Source organism: Notechis scutatus, chromosome 5, assembly GCF_049901735.1.
Source record: "Notechis scutatus isolate UNSWTSFEM ecotype Mainland chromosome 5, rNotScu1.2, whole genome shotgun sequence".
Taxonomy (NCBI): domain Eukaryota; kingdom Metazoa; phylum Chordata; class Lepidosauria; order Squamata; family Elapidae; genus Notechis; species Notechis scutatus.
The window spans coordinates 24,877,529-24,905,067 of NC_142013.1; the positions used below are offsets into that span (position 1 = coordinate 24,877,529).

The 27,539-nt window shown below is 37.7% G+C and overlaps 1 protein-coding gene across 1 annotated transcript; it reads left to right on the plus strand.

Annotated features, from left to right (window-relative positions):
* Nucleotides 1-1,063: 1,063 nt before the first annotated feature.
* On the plus strand, nt 1,064-26,407 carry RFC3 (replication factor C subunit 3). The gene is made up of 9 exons (XM_087966358.1): nt 1,064-1,383; nt 5,987-6,124; nt 10,883-10,950; nt 12,587-12,684; nt 14,692-14,873; nt 15,823-15,959; nt 16,044-16,142; nt 20,930-20,999; nt 25,592-26,407. Exons 1-9 carry the CDS (start codon nt 1,297-1,299, stop codon nt 25,781-25,783), a joined length of 1,071 nt encoding a protein of 356 aa, XP_087822484.1. The 5' UTR covers nt 1,064-1,296; the 3' UTR covers nt 25,784-26,407.
* Nucleotides 26,408-27,539: the final 1,132 nt, after the last annotated feature.

Here is a 27,539-nt window from a genome sequence, read left to right on the forward strand (position 1 = left end):
ATGTATTTTCAAAAATGTATTTGGAATATGTTCCTCCCTTTTCCCTTTATGTGGTCATAGGTACCAAAAATTTCAATGCAGTCTAATTGCATCATCCTTTCTCTGCCAGTTCAGTTGATTTCCATGCTAGCTGTGAAAGTGAGGAAGCAGCATCCACATTGTGTTTTCAGGGCATACATATGCTGACGTTGACTCACCCATGATTTACTCAATCTAATTTGCTGGATTCACATGACACATCAAACAAAGCAACAGCATATAAGCAACTGCACAAAAGTTGGATTCTCATTAGTAGTACATAAAGTACAATCAGCTAGTTCACACGAACTTACCATGATTTACAAATTATATTCAGCAGTCATAGGACACACAAAATCCAAATCAAACAAAAGTACACTGTATCCTAGAATGGCTGGATTTGCACAATTTGCAGTACAAAAAGGTAAAATCCAGACTTCGATTTCTGGGGACGATGGAAGCATTTCTATATCTTTTTTTCCAATACTCAAGTTGCCTTTTGCCGAAATCTCCTCCCCCACCCCACCCGATTTTCCAGTCTAGTTCGTATCGTAATATTTTGTGTTTCTTCTCCAATGGTAACCAATTTTTGTGATTCTAGCCCGGGAGGTTGATGTATTTGCTCAAGAGATCTTATGAAAGCTGGCATGAATAAAGCACGACTGTTAATCGCGGATTAATGGTTTATTATGCGACACACACTATGAGCCCGTGAGCCTAGTTTTTTAAAAAATTTTATTTATTTATTTTGTCAAGCGATGATTAGGTAACAGGTATAAGTATAAACATAGTTATGAATACATAAAATGGATACGAGTAAGAAAAAAAAGAAACAATAGGACAGGCACAGTAGGCTTATTAAATTTCACAGGCTTATTAAATTTCACAGGCTTATTAAATTTCCTCCAATCGCAGGAAATTCCTTACATCGCAAAGAATTTCTCCATTATCATACTTTTTTTCTGTGCTCTGCACACGCAACGCGGTTATTCGCCAACTTTCGATTCCAATAGCTCTAGTTTGCGTTTTTTTTTTTCTCCCGTCCCAGCCACCGTATTAAAACAACAACAAGCCGAGGCTGACATGAGTCCGGAAGACAATGAGCGCCGGCGAACTGAGGGGAAAAAGCTCAATTAGAACGCATGCGCCGTTACGCCATTCCGGTGCTGGAGTCCCCGCAACTGGGCGGGAAAATTCTGGAGCTCTTGCGGTGGAAGCGCGCGCTCTTTCAATCCGCTGGTCTCACTCCTTTTAGGTCTTGGTCGGCGGATCGCAGCCATGAGCCTCTGGGTGGACAAATACCGGCCGACCTCGCTCTGTAAAGTAGATTATCACCGCGAGCAGGCGGCGCAGCTTCGCAATCTGGTGAGAGGCGGAGGTGTTTGGGCTCTTTTCCTATTTGGGGAGGAAGGAAGAGGAAGAGTAGATGTCTCGTTGCATTTTGTGCATCCCCGGCTGCATTTCTTTCTTTCTTTCTTTCTTTCTTTCTTTCTTTCTTTCTTTCTTTCTTTCTTTCTTTCTTTCTTTCTTTCTTTCTTTCTTTCTTTCTTTCTTTCTCTCTCTCTCTCTCTCTCTCTCTGTCTCTTCTTTTTCTTTTTCTTTCTTTCTTTCTTCTCATCCTTCCTCTTCAAACTTGCTTAGCGACCGCTGTACTTTTGCTGCCTATTTCTTAGCCATTGGAAGACCTTTTATTCTCGGGGGGCACTTTTTCAGTGGAAAACGGCGTTTTCGAAGCCACGAAGTTGATACTTAAAAGATCTATCTCTAACAAGAACATGTATTAGCATCGTGTTTGTACTGTATCTAGAGGTCTTCAAACTTGGCAACTTTAAGACTTGTGGACTTCAACTCCCAGAATTCTCCAGCCAGCATAGCTATGCTGGCTGGAGAATTCTGGGAGTTGAAGTCCACAAGTCTTAAAGTTGCCAAGTTTGAAGACCTCTTGTATAGACAGAAACCTCCCTGGTCATCCTGTGGGATGCTCTGGGGAAAAAAAAGTCAAAGGGAATCCAACCCCCTTGGGCCACCTGGATCTTTCAGTGGCTTTGGATAGTCAGGCACGGTTGTCCATCTGGACAGGCTGTCAGAACTGGCACATGGAGCCACTGGACTGCAATGGCTCCATTCCTACTTGGATGGCCATTTACATTCTCTCAGGATTGGTCTGCTAATTGGAGCAATTCAGATAAGAATCCCTTTGGGGCTCCATTGTAGACTTTATGCTCTTTTAACATTGACATAGAGCCTCTGGGAAAGGTAATTCAAGGTTGACTCAGCCTTCCATCCTTCTGGTCTGTAAACTGAGGACCCAGATTGTTGGGGGCAATATGCTGACTTGGTAAACTGCTTCGAGAGGGCTGTGAAGCACCATGAAGCGGTATATAAGTCTAAATGGTGTTGCTAATCTGGGGATGTGGGCTAAGGTGCCATCGTTATGCAGGTGATACCCAGTTCTATTTCTCCTTTTCATCTAACACAAATTGAGATGGTAGGTGTTCTACAACAGTACTTGGACAGACTAATGGACTTGATGATGACCAATAAGCCAAGCCTCAATTCAGTTATGATGGATGTATCCTGTGTAGATAGTGCATCTGTTCAGCTGAATGGTGTCTGTATGTGTTGTAAAGGAGCAAGTTCATAATTGGAGAATGCTCCTAGTTCCATTGCTGTCACTGGTAAAAGGCACTTTGCACCAGCAAGGCTACCTGGATCTATAGTGATTTTACCTGATCAGAAGCAATCTTTCAACAGTCATGCTTTGGTAATTTCCTGGATGGATTATTGCAGTGTATTATACACAGGGCTGTCTTTGGAATAAAAAAAAATCTCGGATTTTAACAGAATAACAGAGTTTGAAGGGACCTTGGAGATCATCTAGTCCAAGACCCTGCTCAAGCAGGAGACCTTATAGTAGGGGTGTCCAAACTTTTTGCAAGGAGAGCCAGATTTGGTGAGGTCAAAATGTGTGGGGGGCCGACCATTCAGCCTGACATTCTTTGAATCATTAAATTAAATGGGAAAAATGCTGGCTGTCAGGGATGAGAGACAGGTTGAGCCGGCGGGGAGAAGAGGCTGTGGACCACTCAAAATTTGAAAATGGGCTGCAATTGACCCCCAGGCTAGACTTTGGACATACCTGCCTTATAGTATATCATTCTGGACAAATGGCAGTTCAATCTCTTTTAAAAACATCTTAATTGTTCTCACTTTTAGGAAATTTCTCCTTCATTCTAGGTGGGATGTCTCTTTGATAAGTTTCCATACATTACATCTTGTGTTGCCCTCTGGTGCTTTGGAGAATAAAGTGTCCTCTCCTTTGTGGCAGTCTCCAATATTGGGGATATGCTCCAATACTATCATGTCACCTCTAGTCCTTTTCTTCATTAGACTAGACATACCCAGTTCCTGCAACTGTTCATCATGTGTTTTAGCCTCTAGACCCCTCATCTAAATTGCTTATTAAGTTTTTGAAGAGTACTGAAGACAACCTTAGGGCACCCTGCTGCATACTTTCGTCCATGCAGACATAGTTCTATTAAGAATTACAAGTTGAGATAAAAATAATTCCATAAAAACAAGTTCAAATCCAATATGCAAACATACTAAAACTGTCCATATCTGAATAAAAAATACCCCAGAAACTCACAGTCAGCAATAGAATTCATTGTACACCAGCTCAATGCAGCTGTTGTAAGAGCTCCCCACTCCTGAGTGTAAATAAGACTATATTATTTTTGTTGATTCCAAATCTGTATCAAAGCTTGACATGGTCTGTTTTACGCCAACAATGGCCAAAATGTTGGTAATTGAGATGGGGTTGTTCAGGTGTTCATGGACTAGGTGGGATGGGTTTGTCAGGAGTTTTACAAGATAAGTGGGTACCAAAATCATCTGCATGCATATCATAAATATTTGTCTTAAAATCCCCAAGCTTGCCAAAATTTTAGTGCCTTTTTTTTTTTTTTGCTTCATCCATTTGGGGCCTCAAAGAGATGTTGCGGGTCCTAGGGCTGTACTTAATAGTACTGATGAATGAGCCAGTGTTTATATTCTTAAGTATCCCAGCTATGTTCAGCCTCTAGTGATTATTAATAACATTATAATTCCACTGCAGAGAGCATGACTTGTGGATATATTTAGATCCAAATCATTGCCCGTTAGAAATAAAATGTTAAGTCAATGCAGTATTAATGTTTTAATTCCCATATGCTTATTTCCCATTGGAATGTAAAAACTAAACTCTTAGTTTGAACTATGGCCAACATGGTTAAATGATGAACTATTTGAAGATGGGGATTTGCTTTACTTTATAGTTCAGATTTTGAACGTTCTGTAACATAAATCTAACTGGATTTTGAAAGTGCTCTTTATGTTTTAATCTCAGCAAGACATAAAATAGTTTCTTAAAAGGTTTTTTTATGAACATTTGTGCCGTACTTAAAGTTTTCTTTTAAATGAGAAAGTATAAGGTTCTTGGATTGGAAGATACATATTTTTGACAGGCTTAACTTACAGCATCTCTCTTTGTAGCAATTATTCACTACAGTTTGCCATTTCTTCCTCTCAGACTTGATCCTTCTGATGCCAGATGGTATTTCAAATCTTATTTATGGAGATGTAATACATCCCAGGATAACTGTTTATACCTGACTTGATGCCTCTATACAAGGTTGTGTCGTGCCAAAGATGAAATAGGAACACATTGTATACTTCCAGAATAAAATTTAAAAGTGCTTTGTTGCAAAGCTAGGGATAAATTGAAACTGCTTATGAATGAAAATAATTCATTTTAAACAAACTCATTCTTGGCTTTTATGATCTAAGACAGATCAGAATGTGAGATCTGGTGAACCTAATTTTAATTGAGTTTTATATAAGCAGCCTGAAAATAAAAAGGTGCAGTCCAAATTAAATAGCCTCAAAGTATATCTTGTAAAGAGCTTATGATATTTGAATTTCCTATTTTAAACCTGGTCTTCAACTTACATTAAATCAAGGCTTGGTTAGCCATGAATTGTTCAATAAATGGCAAATAGTTGGGCTATAAAACATGCTAAAACAGAAACCTTGATCTACAATTCATAGTGACTGGGTTCACAGAATTTACTAATCCCCCCAAAAAACCCACCATCCCAGGTTTAATTCAGTTATGAAGCTCAACATAATTTTGTCCTGTGAATAAATTACCATGGGAATATAAAAGCCTGCATTATGGTAAAGCAAGCTATTGGTTCATTTAGGTCAGGGATGTCAAACTTGCGGCGTCACATCACGTATTGTGACTTTTTTCCCCTTTGTTAAACTGGGAGTGGGCATGGCCAGCGCGTGACACATCTGGGCCATGAGTTTGACACCCTGATTTTGGTCATCTTCAACTAAATTGCCTAGAATTTAGCTTAAAGTGTTAGATATGATTCTGGCATATCTAACTGGCATATCTAATTTGGTTTAAAAACATACTGTATTTTTCGGACTATAAGACACACTATTTCCCCCCCAAAAAGTTAGGTGGAAATGTCTGTGCGTCTTATAGAGTAAATATGGGCTGGGTTTTGGCCACCTGAACCCTCCACGCATTCCGTTTTTGCCCTCCCCGGCATCCAGAAGTACTCTGCAGTCATTTGCAACCATCCTAGGGAGCTTCTGACAAGCAAAGTCAGTGCGAAAGCCAGATTCACTTAACAACTGTAGTGATTTGCTTAACCCATGCAAAAAAAAAAAAGTCATAAAATGCGGCATGATTCACGTAACATCTGCCTTGTTTAGCAATGGAAATTTGGGCTCAAAATTTGAGTCCATGTGTTCTTGACTTATGAATGAGACATCATTCATAATCTTAAAGATATAATTGAAACAATCTGAAGGCTTAGTGGAAATTATGTCTAGTTGATGACCACATTTTCTTTATCTTTACAGTGAAATCTAAACATAAAAATAATATCTTTGAGTATGCTTCGTTTGACAGGTTCAGTGTGGTGATTTTCCTCATCTCTTAATTTATGGGCCTTCGGGAGCTGGAAAAAAGACAAGAATAATGTGTTTACTAAGAGAGCTGTATGGTTCTGGAGTAGAAAAACTGAGGATTGAACATCAAACTATAACGGTAAGAAATATCTTGAAAATAAATCTTTTAAGTGTTTAAGAAAATTATATATAGAAGTTCAGCTTTTTAAATGAGCATAACTCTTATCGGGTCCATTGTTAAGTGACTTGCAGCTTATCAGTGAGAAGAGGTTGACAAGATGCTTTGTGGAATATGTCTTAAATTTGTATTCACTTGATTACTGCTTTTCATGACTCATTTCTTCTGAATTTTAATTTTTTTCTTTACATATTTTAAATGCAATAATAGAGGCAGTTACAAATTAAACTCAGAAAAAGAAATAATAAAGTAGAAAGAAAGAAAAATAGGAAAAAGGAAAGAAGCTGAATAAAGTAAAAGAAATATATAAAGGAGTTACTTCCAGTCTTCATCACAACATGTAAAAATAAATTTTATTCATCACCCCCTATAAAGTTACAAACAAATATTTCTTGTTCCCCTGGGTCATTCTTTATTTAAAACTATAAATGACCAACTGTCAGCAATAAGTCCATAAAGGTCTCTTATCTCTGTGATTTGTGGTAATTAAGATAATTGTGGTACTCACAAAAAAAACTATTTAATTTTATACAGCAAATTTTAAAATCTTATAGTAAAAGTTTCAATTTTGCAAATTTGTCCAGAACTTTAATTCATTTGGAAATTTCTTAGTTCAGCCTCTTGTTTAGCTTATTCCACTTATTTCAAGTTCTTTAATTATAGTTAAGTTTTCTTTTGTTCAGGAATATACATACCTTTCAGATTTGCCATTCCGAAGACCTCTAATAGCATTAAGATATTTAAATAAGCAATTTCAAACAGTAATTAGAAGTGAGATTAGGAATTTAGCATCCTTTAATGGCACTGGCTGAGATTGCAAGCTTGATGATTAATGTGTCTCTAAGCACTCAGACCTGCTGAAGACTGCTATTTTGCAGTCTCCTCACAAAAAGTAGTAATCTCTGCATATGTGTGGGATATTCTGTTCTCTCCTTATCTGGAGAGGCTGCAAAGAATTAGTCTACTCCCTGGTTCTTTGCCGTGGTTAAGGTCTCCTGTCATGGTATCAATTCTCCATTGAGACATGTTTAGCTTACCATGCTTTCACTGGAAGTCCTTTGTGACTGTTTACTTAGGAAAAGGAATTATCCCAGGTTCCTTTGAACGAAGTGAAAATATGATCAGTCCTAAAGAAGCTACTTATACATCTTCTGGATCAGTGGTGGGTATTTGGGAGTCCATCGTAGTTATTAGAGCTTTAATTAGCCTATATGGCTCTTTATGCCATTCTAAATATATCCACTGCTCCTATCTGGAATATTTGGATAACGCTTGTTTCAAGCCCAAAACCAAGAATGACATACTGAGGTTTACACCTGTAGACTAAATCTTGCCAGACTGAGCACTCTACTATCTACACCTACCATAAACCCTGCGAACTATTAGAGAAAGATTGTCTTTGCTCTTTCTCTCACGCATGCTCTCTAGGCTAAGTTGCCTCTTACTCTTCTGAAATGTACCCGCTTACTTCTGAGAATCCACCGCCTCACTATATTCCGTCATAGCACTTTCCGACCTTTTCGGCTTTGCAGACTGAGGAGAGAGGGGGCGGTTCTGCGTGCTCGCCACTCACACAAATAGAGCTGTGCACATGCGCTTGCTTACCCTCTGCGCATGCAAGTTGAGCTGCATGCATACACTCGCCCACCGACTACAGCCTGGTTCAGAATGGGCCAAAGCCCTCTTGTGTCACATTTCTTTTCCATATTGACGAACTTCATGTTTTTCAGAATATGTGTGACTTTAATTCTCATAATTGTCATGCTGATTGTAATTATAGCAGCTGAATCCAACACACCTGGAATATACTACATTAGACAAGGCTACCCTAAAGTTACCTATATAAGAAACTAATATAGATGGCAAGAGAATAGTTTTGGCACTATCACTATAAAGATATTTGTTCAGCCATAAGACTATTTATTTTCCTGTTAGATTTAAATCTCTGCTTTACTCTATGATGCTCTGATTGTTTTAGCTCTTGTATAATTTGCTTCCTCATTTGGTTTTGCATTGAGACTTTTTTTCCACATACATTTCTGATTTTATATTAGGTTTTATGGCAGCTTTTTGTTTTTGAAATGTCCAAGGCCTAGGAAATTTACTTGACAGGCATCAAATCAGGCAATAAATAGTAACTCGTGTTATGCAATACAAAGCAAATATGCAGTTTCTAAATGTGCAGTCAGTTCCAAATGTGCAATTTCTAGTTTATATTGGCAGTTAGAGCACATTTCATAGGAGTCATCAACCATGGAGTTGAATAGGATTTTGGAATCAGCAAAGCTATTTCCCTACTCAGTATAAAATTCAGCTGTAACATACTTGAGAATTGGCCATCTAACCTTCGCATCAGTTTTCAAAAGAGTCCATCACATTTTATTCACTTGTGAAACAGCTGCTTCCAGAAGGAAGATTTTTTTCCTGTTGACTTGAAATCTGTTTCTCCATAATTTGGTAGATTGTTGCTAGTTCTGTTTCTAGAGCAGAGAACAAGGTATTCCAGTGTTAAGTTCATGCTTTCCCTTTATAGTTTCTTCTCTGGTCAGCTCTTTCAAATGTATCTGATTAGAGCAGTTGATGTATCTTCAACACTTTACCAGCCCCCCTTAGTTGTACAAGTAGTCCTCAGTGTATTGACCATTCATTCAGTGACCATTCGCAGTTATGATGGCAGTGAACAAACGGTGGTTATGACCAGTTGTTGGAATTTTGGCTATCCTAACATCCCACAGTCATATGATTGTGATCAGGACTTATGACCAGTTGCAGTGTCCTGTGATCATGTGATCTCCCTTTACCACCTTCCCTTTCTTTGAAAATCATTGGGAAAGTTGGCAGGAAAGTTTGCAAGTCATTGGGGTAAGTCTCCACCATCTGTGCACCTTCCCTTAGCTGCTCTGTGCTCACATTCTCCCTGAGTCTTGCCTTGCCTCCTGTGCATGCTTGCACACCTTTCCTAGGCCTCACCATGCTTTTCCTGCAGCCTCTCCGGGTCTTGCTGTTCCTCTCTCACATCCCCATTCAGCTCTTCATGCCTCTCCATCTAGCAGCAGCCACTTGCCTGCTTGGTAGCCAGCTTGTGATCTGCCTGCAAGTTGCAACTTCCTGCTGGCTTCTCCACTGACTTTTTGGGGAAGCCAACAGACAGCGGCCTTGTCTAATAATTATGAGATCTGGTTAACTGCAGGAATTGCTGCTGTTAAGTGATGTGGTTGTGCTTTATGGTACGTCACTTAGTGATGGAAATTCATGTCCCAATTGCCATAATAAGTTGAGGGCTTACTGTACCTCACTTTGTCAAACCTGTTTTTTTAAATGCAATGCATTCTGTTTCAATTAGTTTCTGACAAATGTGGAAAATAGTGGGGTTGTTATTGTCTGCCATTATAATGTAGCCTGTATTTGACCTGCCAAACATGTGGATTCTGTTACCATAGGCTTTTGCTCCTACAAAAAATTTAGTTGAAGAATATTGATTTATGGTATTATCTTTCTTCAGCTGCATGATACTGGAAATAATTTGGCCCAGCATAGCCTAATTTATACTTTCTGCTGTTTCACTCTGAACCAGCAGTTATGATCAAGAGATCAGTTAGCTTTATTGTGCTTTTCCTTACAGTTTCCAATGGTTTCTCATAGTGATAATTTGATAACATAATCAGAGTTGAAAGAGACCTTGTAGGTCATCTAGTCCAATCCCTGCCCAGCAGGAGACCCTACACCATTTCTGACAAATGGCAGTCCAATCTCTTCTTGAAAGTCTCAAGTGATGGCGCTCCCACAACTTCCGAGGGCAAGCTGTTCCATTGGTTGATTGTTCTCTCTGTCAGAAAGTTTCTCCTTATTTCCAGGTTAAATCTCTCCTTGTTCAGTTTCCATCCATTATTCCTTGTCTGGCCTTCGGGTGCTTTAGAAAATAGCTTGACCCCTTCCTCTGTGTGGTATAAAACACACACTCTCTGTGTGATAAAAATATTTTTTTAAAAAAAAATGATGCCTCAACAGTCAGAATGAGTTCTTTTGCTTAACTTGGGACTAAAGCAACCATCATTAAATACATTATTAAGGAGATTCCTTCTATCACTTCATATTTAAAATGATTTTCATTTTAATCAGGAAAATCAAGTGTCAGTATTTAATAATTGGTGTGATTTGAAACCCAGTATTTCAATGTCTAAACCATTGCACAAAGTGAAAAATGGTCTTCATTGTAATTCCTTGTTTAGTTTAGCTTTTGCCACTTAACCAGATTTTTTTCAATTGCAAAAAATATACTACTATGGCAACCTCCCCCATCATGTGCTTTCCAACTGTACATTGAAGCATCCAGTGTCTGTGTATCTTATGTGAACTTTGATGGAAATACATTTGAAATACAGGCTATTCTTTGGTTGATCTGTCCTTACTATTCCTCTAAGTCCCTTTTCTCACCCAACTCTAGGAAAACTTGGCAGACAGCTTTTTCATCACTGAAATTCAGAGGCAGTTCCTATGAAGTCAAGAGGGATATAATTAATGCAATCAATAAAAAGTAGGGAAAAGGTTATCATTTTTCAAACTAAAATGGAATGAAAGGCAAAATTACTTTCAAGGAAACCATGTTTGATATGAAAGATTTTTTTTAAAAAAACTACTGTTTTTGGTCAATAATGTGAGCTACATCTCATTAGTATAGATCACCTAAAGTTCATCTTGCTTAGTTTAATTTCTTTTCAGGCACCCTCTAAAAAGAAAATTGAAATCAGCACTATTGCAAGCAACTATCATCTTGAAGTTAATCCAAGGTATGCTTGTAATCAGCTCTGAATATCTAGTTTCTGGTGCAGGAAAATGCAGTGTTTAAAGGAAATGCAATTTTAGTTGTGGCTTTTATAAATGGCACAGTTGATTAATATTATTGTATTAAATGATACTATTTCACTTTAAAAAGTTAACAATTCTAATATAGAGGGTAGTAAATTTTATATATTAAAATTCCCAGTAATGTTGAAGTAACATAGGAAAAATGTTTGGGAGAATGGAAAACTGAAAGATATACTATACGCTGTATGCACTGTATAAAATATATTATTGTAACTTAATTTGCACATAAGATTATATTGTATAAATTGAAAAATATAAGTCATCCAAAGTCACCTTATAGGACAGATGGGCGGCATAAAATTTTAGTAAATAAATAAAATAAGTAAAAATTTATTTAGACAAAAATTATTGAATTTATTTACAATGTTACACATTTTTTGTCAGCGTTCCAACTAACAAACTCCAAATCAATAAACTCCGAGACAGGTATTTTCTCAAAGTTCCATTTTATTAGAGTAGTCATATGGGCACATCTGGGAAAACCCAAATCTGAGAGTTCCGGGTTTTCCCTTCCCAATAGAAATTCAAAGATCCATCCCCTGCACCCATCAGTCCATCACAGGTCCAATCACCATCTGTCCCAACTGGAGACATCCCTCCAACCACTCCTTTCCCAGGTGCAGGATGGCTTGTCCTTGACTCAGAAGAAGAATGTTGTTATGTCTAAACTTCCACCTCTCTCTAAAATCCCCCCTCCCAAATTTCCAGGCACTAAAATGTGGCAACGTGAAAGTTGCTAAGTAAAATATGGCTTCCAAAGCTGACATTTTTATTGCAAATGGAGCTACAGCATATTGAAATTTAAACACCATAATCTATTTAGGAAAATTATGCAGCAAAAACTCGCTACAATCATCACTAGTGAAGCAAACAAGTTGTGAATTTTATTTTTCAGTACATCTGACATTTTTGAAAGTAAATAATTTTCAGAAGAAGAAATGGGGAAAATGGGAAAAGAAGACATAATGCATATTAAAATGTCCAATCTGATACCATAGTTTATTTGAAACTAAAGAGATCTGCTGTATAGCTGTTAGTTTCTGGAATATTTCATCTGCTGTTAGTGACAGCTGTGTCATTTATCTGTACAGTTACAATCCATGCTTATGTTAAGAACTTCATAAACAAAAGAGTTCTGTGTGCATTTTCTTTGGATTAAGCATCACTGAGAGAGTCAGTTCGGTGTTTTCTTTTAGGCACCAGGCTAAAAACAGAAGATCATAAGTCTAGTCCGGCTTTAGACACAAAGCCAGCTGGGTGACTTTGGCCAAGTCACTGCCTCTCAGTCCTAGGAAGAAGGCAATGGCGACCCACTTGCAAAATCTTGTCAAAAAAACTGCAAGGATTTCCTCAGGCAGTTGCTAGAACTCAATACTTACTCAAAGGCACTCCTCCTTTCCAAAACCTCATTGAACTATACAATTTTATTTTGCATAAATATGAATATGAGGAAAAGCTATGTTGCTGAACTTCTACTCTCAGCATTTTATTAGTCATATTTCCTGGGGAATATGGAGGTTTTTTTTAAAAACGATATGTTTTTATATTAACTTTCAGCGATGCAGGGAACAGTGACCGAGTTGTAATACAAGAGTTGCTGAAGACAGTTGCACAGTCACAGCAACTTGAGACAAATACTCAACGTGATTTTAAAGGTCTGTACATAAATTGTGCAAGTTATTTTTACAAACCTATTCAATGTTGTATGTTTTCCTAAGCAGAATTGTTTGGAGAAATTGATTAGGTGTTATAGTTATATAGTTATCACTTACATTCATTAAAAATTATTCACACATCCAATCACACTTCAGCGATAAAAAGGATAATTCTCCATATATAAAAATAAATTTAAAGGACCAGTAAGTTATTACAGCTCCTTCACTTCATAGCTTATAAACCGAAGAAAACCCTCCAAAGATGACAAAGAGGAATCACGAACAACATCTAATATAAAGATTTCAAAAACTATAGTGTTGGAGAAATAGGTAGGAGATTTGCACAATGCATCCTCGAGCATCAATTGGCATTCAAAAGACATGATGAAAGATGTCAGGATAAGGGAAATGGTGAACTACACATCACCAAAACAGTGGAAACCATGCTGTCCTAACAACCAATGAACTGGCAGTAAGCTTGGTCCAGTGGAATCCTTCTGGATAAGCCAAGGATGAGAGGTCACCTTCTTGTGTTTTGGATATTTCCTCTTGAGCACGAGGAGATGAAGTCAACCATATAGTTCTCAACCATAATAGAATCTGTAAGCATTTTCTATTAATCGTTGAAATTACAATTATTTTACAATTAAAAGGTCTGCCAAACCGCAAGCTTGAAAACTACCTGGTAAGGTAAACTTCATCCCAAATAGAAGAAAAGTTGGCTAGCAGTTTAAAAACCTGAAGGAATATAAAACATGCCAAAAAGCTGAATAACAATTTAAGAAAGTTTAAAATGGATTAAGGAACCAGACAAATTGACAGAAAAAATTGTGGAAGAATTTATGGATAGTGTGAAGAAGGAAGGGATACATATCCTAACTCATGGAAAAATATTGGAAAATAAAGAAATTGGGGATTAAAAGACAGTATCACTTCTTTGTTTCCACCTCTGAGTGGAAACAAAAATGACAAATCCAGAGATGAAAAAAGTCCTGGGAAAGCTGTTTTTTAATATACAAAAGAGTGTTTCTAAAACCTTTGGAAAAAATTGAGAAGGAAGAAAGTCTACATGGAAATTCAATTCCATGACAGCAACTTGATGAACTGAACATTAAAATGGTTGCGAGCAAAAGAAAGGCTAAAGATCAGGGCTAAAATATGGAGTATTTTATAAAATCTTGGAAAGTCTTTATGGACATTTTGCCAAGATTTCGGCAGAAATAGTGAGTTTTGGATTCATGAATAGATGGAGGGGCTATGAGAATACATGAACCATTAAGATTGTAAAAATCTTTAATAAAAAGAATTTTTTAAAAAGACTCAATGAAACAGTAATTTCAAAGCACACAAATAGGTTCAATTGCAATTTCAACTAGGAAGCTATTAAGATTTTACAGCAAACTAAATTTAAGAATACAGTGGAATTCCTAGAAGCTTGGCAGTCTGCCTAATTAACAAAACTGACATATAGAGATAAACTCATTTATGAACTATTCAGAAGCAACAACCTAAGCTAAAAAAAAAGGGTAGGTGCAAATATTCCAGAATACTCCCTTCCTAGCTAAAACCAGCATTTAATCACCACAGTAAAGACTGAAAAGTAACATGTTTGTTAATGAAAAAACAATATCAATACATCCTCCCAAATCTAAACAAGGCTGATTTCAACCTCCTGCCATGCCAGAGCACCAATGACTTTCCTCAAGAATCTAACTGCTTATTTGTGCTCTGATTTCGTATCTTCAGCAATGTATGTAATGCAGATTCTTTGGGAGTGTGTCATTCTCATTGGGAGGATAAATATGATGGATTACCATGTGTTTAGAATATTTATAGAAATTGTGGAATGAAAAGTATATTCTCAATCTCATAAATGCATGCGGGAGAAAGATCATAGTTTTCTGAGTAGGAAGGCTTAATCCTGGCTACTGAATTCAGATGTACTAAAAGTAAATTAAGGTAATATATTGTGCAAATATAACTAAAGTTACTGCTCATTTATTTTAGTGGTGCTGTTGACGGAAGTGGACAAGCTTACAAAGGATGCCCAGCATGCATTGCGAAGAACAATGGAGAAATATATGGCCACCTGTAGATTAATTCTTTGTTGCAATTCTACATCAAAAGTCATTGCACCTATCAGGAGTAGATGCCTTGCAGTGCGAATCTCTGCTCCAAGTATTGGAGATGTAAGTTCATGATGAAGATGAATTGCTTTCCAGATTATTATTTTTTCAGTATTATTTGCATAGAGTTTAGCATGCAAATTTAGCAATTCTTGTTTACTGTCTTTCTCTGAACTAATCATGCTTATCCAATTAGTGTATATTAACATTGTTGCTAAATATGAATGCAATTTTTACAACATAGATTCATGCTTACTGTGTTTCTTCAAAGACATGGAGAGGAATGTAATATTTTTTTGAAAGCTGTAGAATGGAAGGATTCAGTCTGTGAAGAAGGAATGTGGTAAAGTCCTAGAGGCAAAACAATAGTTGAAAGTGGCAGGGAATACTCTTCTTGTTTGTTACCACCATTCTTCTAAGTCTTCACGACGGCATCGTCTTCCAACTTATCTCTAAAATAGAGGGATCTAAACTGTCAGATAGCATGTGCTGGTAAAATCTACTCCTCTTTCTCTGATGTTAGATTTTGTGCCAGATTGAAATGTTCCCTGATTAAATTCTATCTGGCATTTACCAGTTATTAATCTGTTAGTTGATGGTGTCTGTTGGTCTTTGGCTTGTGATAAATAGGACTGATTAATCCAGAAATTCACAGCATTACCAACTGGAGTGCTTAAAATATTTCTATGCCTCTTGTACTGTAAAAAATCCAGAGTATAATTATTTTCTATGAGCCAAAAGCTCTGAAAACAGGTATAGCAGAAGAGATCACACTTAGAGCTTCCGATTTAAGGTCATGTGAGAGAAGGCAAGGAAGAAATACATGATCAGAACTAGGAGCTTTAATCCAGGTAATTGGTATTTCATTGCTAATTTCTCCAAACTGATATCCTTCTTAAATAGGGACCTTCCTCTTTGTTTACTCCTGCATCAACTAATGCAGTGATAGGCAAGCTTTTATAAAGCAAATGTTTGCAAAACTAATGTTTGTCTTACCTTACTTAATATTTAGATCTGTACCATTTTATCAAATGTTTGCAAGAAGGAAGGCCTGCCTCTTCCTCAAGAATTGGCTCGGAGAATTGCTGAAAAATCTGGGAGAAATCTCAGAAAGGCTCTTCTGATGTGTGAGGCATGCAGAGTACAACAGTAAGTTTTGTTTTTGTAATGGATATGGAGACGGATAAACAGCACCAAGTTAATCTTAGCAAGTCTTTACTACTTGTCTCACAGGCTTCCTTTCACGCCTGATCAAGACATTTCTGAGGCTGACTGGGAAGTATATCTGAGAGAGACAGCCAATGCTATTGTCAGTCAGCAGACACCCCAGAGGTAAGTGAGTGTAGCAAATAATATATGACATTGAGATGGACAGCCTAAATAGCTGTCCTAATTATAAGATTGTACTAGTGGATCGGTGAGCAATGTCAATATGGTGTCTTATGGCTTTGCTCATTTCAAATATAGCCATTTTAAAAACGAATTGCTCACAAGAGTTTCTTAATTTTCTAGTATTGCTTTCCTGCAGACTTTAGGAAACACTTTTTGCAAAGAATGAACAATAAACGGTGGGTTCCATTGATAAAAAGCCTAATCTTTTATTATACATTTTCCTATGTTTTAAGCAGTTAAAACTGTAATAATACAATTTCTAGTAATTTCTCTTAGGAGCAGTAGTTGCTTTGTTGCTGCTAGTTATATATATACCCTTTTTCTCCAACAATACGGCCTCCCCCAATAGGAAGTCCCAGCATGTTTTATAGGCATGAAATGAAATTAAGCCCCTCCCCCCAAATTAAGGCCTATATTAAAACATGCGAAACGGGGGGGAAATGGCGGGGGGCCTTGCTGTTAGGAAGTACTTTTGTTGCACACCCGGATATGGTGCTCCCTGCGTTGACCCTGATACAAAATGCCCCACCAACACCGAGGTCAACATCCAAGCCGTCGCTGCCCGCCCTAAGATGCAAGGGGGGGGGGGGTTAAGTCACCCCCGAAAAGACGGCCTAGCCGTTTTTTCGGGGCTCAAAAAAAAAATAAGACCCGGCCTTATTATATGAGAAACACGGTATTTCTTACTCAGATATATCAATATGCATCTTTTTTTGTTAGGTTACTTCATTAGATCTTTTGGGCTGATTTGAGTATTTGTTAGAACCCTCTTTGCTTCTGGCAGGTTCAACAGATAGTTTCATAATAGTGGCCAATCTCAGAACAGGTACATTGAATTAAGCTATTGTAAAATAAGCTTACTTGTTTGGAGCAATGAAGAACTTCCATCTAAAAATGACAAAAATGACAAGGGCAGGTTATCCCTCCCTAGCTGCTGATTCCCTTTCACAGAAGAAAAGAAGTGGATTGGTTGCCATATGTTTGTGAAGTTATATATATATATGTGTGTGTGTGTGTGTGTATATATATGTGTGTGTGTGTGTGTGTGTGTATGGATCTTTGGTTATTCGGGTTTTCTCCCGCGTAAAATTGGAAGTATCTAGGCAACGTTTCGATGAAGTCTCATTCATCATCTTCAGGCTTGTGTCTTCAGCTCTGTGCTTCTCAGAGTGATGTGAGCTTGCAGCTGCTTCTTCCTTTTAACTGCTAGTGGGGGTGTGACTTGATTGGGTGGGGGCTTGGCTGTGTTCTGATTGGGTGGGGGCATGTTCTCATTGGTTGGGGGCCTGGCTGTGCTCTGATTGGCTGGGGGGTTGGCTGTGCTCTGATTGGGGGTGTGCTCTGTTCAGGTGGGCGCTTGCTTGTGCTCAAGTTAGTCTTAGTTGCTGGGGGATTTGAGCTGGTGAGCTGTGATCCTGCTGTTTGGCTTCATGGTCGTGGTCGTGCCGCATCTTCATGGTGGGCGTCAGTTCGCTTCATGTACCTCCCGCCTACCAGCCATTTGGAAACCCGCCCTCATGAACAGACGAGTACCTAACATGAAGAATGACACCAGACCCACACCCACGAGGGCCACACAAGATGCTACAACCACACTTCCACGTAGAAAGCAGACTCACACCAACACAGAAGATGAGACACGACTACGGACCAGAAGCCGCACCGCAGCTGCATCACTACCCGCTTCAAAACCCTCCGACCCATACATGAAGCGAACTGACGCCCACCATGAAGATGCGGCACGACCACGAACGCGAAGCCAAACAGCAGGATCACAGCTCACCAGCTCAAATCCCCCAGCAACTAAGACTAACCTGAGCACAACCAAGCCCCCACCTGAACAGAACACACCCCCAGCCAATCAGAGCACAGCCAGGCCCCCAACCAATGAGAACACCCCCCACCCAATCAGAACACAGCCAAGCCCCCACCCAATCAAGTCACACCCCCACTAGCAGTTAAAGTTTTCGTGGGTACTTACATGTATGGTATTCAGCTTTGCTCCAATAAAGGAACACAATGTTGCCAGCCAATCAAGATACAAAAAGAGCCACAAAACAGACAGAAGATATTAGAAACACCAATCAAGCAGAACACAGCAAACTCCAAGACCAATAAACACAGACCAAGACTCCCAACCAATCAGGATGAAGAAAAAACCATTCTGGTACAGCAATAGGCTGCCCCAAATTTAAATCTGAAACCACTGTAAAAGTCTGACTCACAGATGAACACAATACAGAAGCCTGATGATGGCAGATGAGATTCTGCCGAAACGTTTCTACAACTTTAAAAGCACAACTACAATGACGTGGGAAAATACCCGAGCAAAGCTGAATGCCATACATGTAAGTACCCGCGAAAACTTGAGAAAACACACACACACACACACACACACACACACACACACACACACACACACATATATATATATATATATATATATATATATATATATATATATATATATATATATATATATATGGATCTTTAGTTATTCGTAACCGAAGAATACGCAGTTTTCTCCCGAATAACCAAAGATCCACATACAAATACCCGCGAGAACCTCAGAAAACAAATTATATATATAATAATAATAATAATAATAATAATAATTAATAATAATAATAATAATAATAATAATAATAATAATAATAATAATAATAATAATAATAATAATAATATATTGTAGTTGCAGAAAATACGGATAGCATTTTATAATTAATTTGGAGAGTTTGAATTCTCTTTGATGTGAATGGGGATATTGTGAATCACGTCTTCTGCCTACTTCCGTTAAAACTTTATAATAATCTCCATTATTTTTTAATGTTGATGTTATGCTTTAGTAGAAAAATAAAACATGCGATTTGATTATAACTATAGATTTTCTATGTGAGCATTATTTTGAGCTTTTACATAGGTGGCTTTAGGCAGAGTCGATTAAATGACTGCTTAGGACTTTTTAGTGTATTCTTAATGCTTAAAAACAGACTGTTTTCCTTTTCAGCGATCTAAGAACATCAACTTGAGATAGCTATTTGCCTATTTAAAAAAGATTCAGCAACAAAAGGTAGATTCTGTTTGACTAAGTGTTATGGTATAGCTTTTCCCCACCCTAGTTTTCTTTGAAACTGGATTACAGCTTTCTAGCTAGCATACCAAGGAGGAGAAAAGTTGTACTAGGTTAGTCTTTGACTTTTAATCATTCATTTAGCAACTGTTTGAAGTTAACGACGGTGCTGAAAAAAGTGACTTTGTGACTGGTCCTCACACTTACAATTGTCATACTGTCCCGATAATCATGTGATCAAAATTTGGGTGCTTGGCAACTCACATGTTGCAGGATCCCAGGGTCATGTGATTACGATTTGTGACCTTCCCAGGAGGCCTCTGAATCAGTGCAGGAAACCAGGTCCACCAATAACCACGGCAAAAAAGATAGTAAAATTGGATATAACTCATTTAACAACTGCTTTGCTTAGTGACAGAAGTATCCATCACATTGTGGTTGTAAGTCAATGATAACACTGCATTACAGTGATTTCACAAAGATTTGCAGAATGCAGTCAGGAATCTGATAGCACTTTTCCAACTAACAAATTTTGTTAAAGGTATTAGCAGCTCATGAAAACTTGTGCTACTAGCTTCCTTATTATTATTTTTATCATCATAGACATTGCTCCCCCGGCGTAATATAGGGATCTGTTGTTTTGCATTGATTTAGGAAGTATTTGTGTTGGAGAAATCATGGAAAGTGGTTATATTGAGCTCTAAAAAAACAAGTCTCATTTTGTCTCACCCTCTTGTTGAATGTCTATGGAGATTTTCAGTCATCCAAGTCATGGTTATCCCAAATGTGCTTTTTCAAGAGGCATGTGGATTTTCTGGCTTTTCTTTGAAGAGCTGAAGAAGCTTCTTGTATAAGAAGTGAAACTTCTTCAAAGAAAACCATAATGTTCCAGTTGCCTCTTGACAAAGCACCTTTGGGACACCCTCCTGCTGTTTTCTTACAGTGTACTAGAGTAGTGGGCTTTAAGTTATGATCCCAGAGGGCTTTGCAAAAATTTCTTAAAACCTCCAAGATTGTTGTTTTTGTTGTTAAAACAGACTGAAGCCTTCTCAACTGGAGGCTGAATTTTTGAACCTGTTAAAGGGAACTACTTGAATTCTTTATTTTTCCCCAAATGATTTCATGGGCACTTGTGATTTTCATAATGCAGTTTAAGATTCAGTTGTAATGCTGAAGATTAATTTAAAACATTAAAATCGCTGTATTTTTAATTCTAGGAGAAACCTTTTTACTTTAAATATTGCGTTCAACCTACTCTGATTGCATTTTATTCTTTATTCTCTTATTCTCACAAAAATAAAATGATCTTTTCAGAAATGAAGCATTTGAGTTGTAAGCTATATATTTATTTCTATTGTAAACATAAAAATGTATTTTAATAGATACAAGGAAGCAGAACATTATAATTTGGGGGAAGTTTAACCTTGTAACTTTTTATATGTTTCTAAAAGAAGGGAGGGATAAATATGTGCAATCCTTGAGCAGAGATTTTATTTCTTAATAAATGAATTATTATAGTTATTATCTTTTAAAATAGATTTTGAGATAGAGTGCGAAGGCTACACAATAAAGGTTATTACATAAAAATTGGTTGAGTAAGTTAAAACTTTTTGGAGTTAAATTGCAGTTTGGTAATATTTTAATTTTTTTCCAATAGATTATTTGAAGTCCGTGGACGACTTTATGAGCTTTTAACTCATTGTATTCCTGCAGATATTATAATAAAGGTAATACTTTATTGATTCCTATTTGGTTTAATAATTGAGGGTAACATTAATTAGAGCTGGGAAGCAAGGAGAAGTTTAGAATAAACAGTCAGCGTTTTTTTATATCTTCAAAGAACTATTGATATTTTTGTATCAAATCAGATTTTGCTATTTAAGTTGAAAAAAAATCTCATGGATAATTGTAAAGACTATTAATTATTTCTTAGCTTTCTCCAACCAAGAATCCTTATGTTGGACTACAGATTCAACAGTCCAATCCAGGAATGTACATATTGTGGATTATGGCAATTATAATTCAGCAAGAGAAAGCTAAACTGGACAAAGCTGCTTTAAGTTATGGAAATTTCAGAACATGAAATATATATATGCATTCACTGTGCTTTTTTTCTTTTTGAGCTAAGTAGCATTGCTCAAATGGTAAAAAATAAATAATAAATTGTAAATAAAACAAACAGATAAGAGAAAAGGAAATCTGACCAAATCAAATTTATATTAATGCCATTCATTAAACATTTCCATACCAATAAAGCGGAACATTTGTAGCTCAGGATTGACACGATGGGTCCTTGGTGCTCTCTGAGCTTGCTTGTTTTCTTGCAGAGGTTTCATTACCCAAAATAGGTAACTTCATCACTGATGTTTCGGTAATGAAATGTCTGCAAGAAAACAAGCAAACTCAGATCCCTCACCTTTCCACATCTTTCTATCATTTCAATCCATCCTTGCTACTAACAATTGCATAAACTAATTTATAAATTGCCTTTGTTTCTATCTCTTGTTTTCTGACAATTTTATTAATTAAACATTCTTAACTTTTTCTGCTTTCATCTCAGTGCATTCAAACTTCCTGTTTTAAACTTTCTCCATTTTTCTGGGTTTAGTAAACATTCTGCCAACGTATACAAATTCATTTATTAGGTCTAATTTTTCACTGTTTATATGTAAGCTTGCAATCATTCGTGCTGTTGTCTTTGTGAAATACAACTTTCTTAATCTTCAGTATATTAATTTTCAGATTCATTGCATCATATAGTATATTCTGCATTCACTGAATAAGTTGGGTTCTCACCAATTATATAGCATCAACTTCAGGAGTACAGACACATTCCTTTCTTCAACCATTATGCTAGTTGAAGCACCACAAGCATTTCTTGCTTGTGTATCTACAAATAAATAACCAATAAAGAAGCGTATTGGACACTCTTGTTTCATTCCTAGTTTATTGGTGAACTACCATTCAGTTCATTGTCTTGCATGATTGTATGCTACTGGCATACAATTCATGTTCATTCAACAATCCACAAACAAAACATTCCCAATTCAGATTTATTCACTTTATCATTAACAAATGTATAATATGTTTTCTCAGTTCATACACTTCTTAATAATCTTCTGAAAGGCAAAAATCTGTATCTCACTGACCTGGCACTTTCCAAAGCAAAAATCTGTATCTCATTGACTGGCACTTTCCAAATTTTGCTTTCCACTTACTATTTATAAGTCAAAAAGGAACAAACAAAAATAACCTTACAGCAGGGGTCCCCAACCACCGGTCCGCGGACCGGTACCGGTCCGTGGAACAAATCCTACCAGGCCGCTGGCTTGCTGGCGCCGCCATCTTTTTGATGAAAAAGTGCTTCGGTGAGCTTTTCCGAAGTGAGCTTTTTCCGGTGAGCTTTCGGTAGAAAGCTCACCGGAAGCACTTGATGAAAAGTGCTTCACCTCGGAAGCACTTTTCATCAAGATGGCGGCGCCCAGCTAATGCCGGTACCGGGCCGCGCCATAAAAAAGGTTGAGGATACCGGGCCGCGGCGTAAAAAAGGTTGGGGATCACTACCTTACAGCACAAAGACAACGACATGGAAATAATACAATAAAAATAGTATCATTATTATCATCACCCTGTTTTTTCAGAAATCATTCTGTGGTAACTTTGTTTTTCCTTATCTATTGCCTCTTTCATTTTATCATTCCACCAAACAGTTTTTCATGCTTCTGTCAGCAACTTTCAACGTAATTCTTTCCATTTTGTTCTAAGATTCTGCTTCCTATTCACATCCTTTTTTATAATCATTCTGTTGGGAAATCAATATGCCTTTTGATGGGGTTTTATGGAAAGGACTTCTGATTTCTCTTCCCTTAGTCTTCCTATTCACTGTACTTTCTATTGTTTCCTTTTGGTTTTATGTCCATTCTTCCCAAAGATCTTTTTTTTTTATTACCCCATGTGCTATCCCACAGTTAGAGCTTTGTATTCTTCACTAATTTTATCATGCATCATAGACAATCAAATTAGTCAGCTTTTCAGTTCAGTTTTTTACCGTGTGATTATATGAAAGTCTATACTAAACTTGCATATTTCAAATAGACTTTTTCTAACTCAACTTTAAATTCATTCTTGGTCTCCATGTAGCAAAAACATGTTGAATATATTCTCTCGTCTCATTCTCACCCTATTCATGCTAGTTAAGGGTATAATTTTCCCACCCAGATGTCATTCATTTATAAGAGTGTACATTTGAATCCCAAACTCATACCTGGTTCTTTCACTGGCATAGTTCATTGGACCATTGTTACTAGTATATGAATTTCTATTTTCATACCCTGTTTCTCCAACAATGTGGACTCCATCAATAGGAAGGCCCAGCATGATTTCTAGGCGTGAGGTGAAATTAAGCCCCGCCCCCAAAATTTAGGCCTATTTAATCCATGCGTTTCCCTGCCATTTCTCACATCGTTCGTTAAAACTACACGAGGTGAAGAGAAATGGGGGGGAAGGGGAGGGAGAAAACTTGCCTTTAGGAGTGCCCTGAAGTTAGCCTCAGCTAGAATACCCCAATCTACTACCGATAGAACATCGGCTGATAGAAGCTCCCCGAAGGCAGAGTCACCAGCCACTTCTATCGGCCGGTAGAAGCGGCCTCGGGGCGAGCGCCCACGCGCACTCCCCTAGCCACGAAGCCATTTCTATCAGCCGATGGAAGCTCCCCAAAGGCAGAGTCACCAGCTGCTTCAGGGCGAGGCTTGGCTGCCCACGGCGCGCTCCTGACAGGAGTGCCCCACACTCCTGGGGTGTGTCCCACACTCCTGGGGTGGGGATGGAGGGGGTGGAGCTGTAGTTGTAGCCAGTTGTAGCCAGGCCTAGCACACCCCAAAACCTGCCTTGCCGGCCCATTTCTTCTGCAGCCCACAAGGCTGGCAAGGCTTTCCTGAAGGCCTCTGTTGCTGATAACGAAGCTCCAGATTGATCCGGAGCTCTGCAGCTGCAGAAGCCTTCAGGAAAGCCTTTAAGGCCAGAAGAAGTTCCTTCTGACAGCGCAAAGGAGCTGGGGTAGACGCGTACAAGTGAGGCAAGTCAGTGAATGGCTTCCCCTGAAAATAAGACCTGGTGCCTTTTTTTGGTGGCAAAAAAAATATAAGACAAGGTCTTATTTTTGGGAAAACATGGATGTCACAAATATAACATCTTTCCTTTTAACTATTTTGATACATTTTAAGTTGCAATGTTTCATATGCCATTTTCAATAGAGGGGCCCAGAAATGCTGACTTTTACAAGTCATTATAGTTTTGATCAACTTTTATAGAACTCTTTAATAAGATAAAATAATAGACTAAATTATCAACTTACATCATACTGTTCTACATTTAGCATGCTCTGCTAGTGGCAACTATATATGCAAGTCAGTTTTGGCACATTTTGGCCAATGTACCACAATTTAATCAAAGTCAATTTTATTCCACACATTCAATTTGTTCCATGCATTCAGAAGAATATATCCAGGTGGGATGAGTCTGCCTACTGAGATGAGGTGGACCGGTTGCTTTCGTAGTATGGAGACAATAACTTGGTCCTCAACACCAATAAGACCAAGAAGCTTATAGTGAACTATAGAAGGAACAGATCAGACATCCAGCCCTTGCTTATCAATGGAGACTGAGTGGAGCAAGTGGCCAGTTTTAAGTTTGTGAGCGTTACCATAAAAGAGGACCTGATCTGGGGTGCTCACATTGCAGCACTGGTCAAAAGGGCCCAGCAGAGACTTCTCAGAAAACAACTGAATGAAAAACTGCTGGTGATCTTCTATTGGTGCACCATAGAGAGTATTTTAACTTACTGCACCTCGGTATGGTTTGCCAATTGCACAGTGGCAGATAGGAAAGCACTCCAGAGGGTTAACGTCATTGCCCTGAAGATCATTGGTTGCCCTCTCCCCTCTTTGGAAGAGTTTATATCTCCCACTGCCTTAAGAAAGTTCAAAACATTGTCAAAGATCCATCTCATCCTGGGAAGCCTTTTTTTGAACTATTACCATCTGGCAGACGGTACAGAATATTAAAAACAAGGACAAATAGGCTGAAAAACAGCTTCTATCCCAGGGCAGTAGCTCTTTTGAATTCTGCTGTATAGTGCAGTGTTGGTGTGGTGTCGGGGGTTTCCGGTTCAATGTGAAGGATGTGTGTTTGTGTTTATTTTCATGGTCATGATGTGCACTGAAGATGGTGTTTGATTTTGTTGTATGAGGTGCAATGACAATAAAGTAAGTAAGTAATTATCCACCTCTGAACTACTACTGTTTGTCATTTATTTTAGGGCCTTCTGTCTGAACTGCTGAACAACTGTGATGGGCAACTAAAAGGAGAAGTTGCACAAATGGCAGCCTTCTATGAGCACAGATTACAACTGGGCAACAAAGCTATTTATCACCTGGAAGCATTTGTAGCCAAATTCATGGCCCTTTATAAAAAATTTATGGAAGATGGACTTGACGCTATGGTGTTCTAATGCATAGCTTTGAGAATACTCATCATTTGTGATTATGAACTGCAAATCACAAGATTTTTACTGTATCTAGGCAATAAAATCAGAATTGTTGAATTTCAATGATTTTGTCATGAGTAACTTTTGAAGCCGTTCAATTATTCTGAGAAAAGTAACTTACTTTTGGAAGATTATCTTGGCAGCAGAGCAGTGCTAGCATCCAGGATACTATTTTGAGAAGTAACCTATATGGCTTTTTTCATTGTTTCATTTAATTTAGCCCCTTGGGGAAGATTGCATTATTTAACAAAAATATCCATTTTCTTAAGTATTATGTTGCTATTTTGATTTTGTTAAGGACCAAAAAAAAGATATATGAAATCTGGGTAGAGTTCTGAACACAGATAAGTTCAGTCATTCACAAAATATATCCCCACAAGACAGCAGTCACTCATGACAGACTGCCAATATAATCCCCAGAAAGAAGAAATGTGTAATTTGACCTTATTCCAGTTTTTTCCTATGAAGGAGAAAAAAATATTTTAATTTTAAAACTAAAGGGACAATTTAGGAAAAGCTGTGAACAGAAACTGGGAAAAGCACAGGATTAAATTTTCCGTCCATATTTTCTGATTAAAGTTTGGCTGTTTTATTGTCTTGTGATTTTATTTTTCTGTACAAGTTGAGGAAATGTGTGTAAATTCAAATGTATTCAAAACTTAGACTTGTTCATGCAATAATACTTTTTTGTTTAGACATAAGGTTATATCAGAATACAAAATAGAAAAAATAATAGACAATATACAATAAAATAAAGTGCAAGGCCAGAACTAAAAGAAAAGACAGGTCATATTCTGTATTATCCCTATTATTTATTCCACCTATATCATCATAAGCACTTCTCAAATGTACTATTTTATTCAACTAAAAGGCCATGTTATATATAACATTTGGGTTCTGACCACACATGAAATACCTTGTTCTAATTAATGGATCTCATTAGCTGCTCATGTATGTGGCATTAGAGTTTCGGTATCTACTTCTCCCTGTATTCCCCCCTCCCCCAAATCAGTCAGATTTGTACAAACACTTGTACTGGGTAGGTAGCCTTCTGGGAATTCCTAATTTCAGCTTGGAGGGTTGGTCAAATAGGGGTGTCTCGGGGAGGACCCATTCTTTCATCAGGACAAGATGCAGGTCCTGCTCCATGCTAGAGGTGTGTTTCCAAATTCTGCATGGACCACAACACCAAAGAACACAGCTGGTTCAAGCTAGCTGTGTATGGGGATCACGAATTAATGTCAAGCATACCTTAGGGGGCAACAGACTAAATGTTTTTCTCTTGAAAAAGAGAAATATTTCCTAAAGTTAACGAATATAGCATTTGTCTCCCTTGACACACTACACAGTGAGAGGGAGATGTACCACAGTGGCTTGAAGGCAAAGTACTGTAAACTTCTGTAGGAACCATCTATCTTTATAAAGCTATAAATCGATGTTTGCCTCTTCAGACAGAGACCTTAGGCCACAAAGTGCTTTAAATTGGTACACTGGGAATCTTACAACATACATTATTCCTTCCCTTTTGACTCCATCTCATGTGATTTGAGAATGGTAATTAAAGTATCTTTCTGGAAACTCAAAAGTCTCATAATATTTAGGGGCAGAAAATTAAGACACTATCCTATCGAACTGTGTCTAATTTTTTTCTTAAGTGTGGAATTTGTGAAATTATATTTTCCATCGTGAATGCTCAAGAAAAATGGGTCAGCTACAGGTC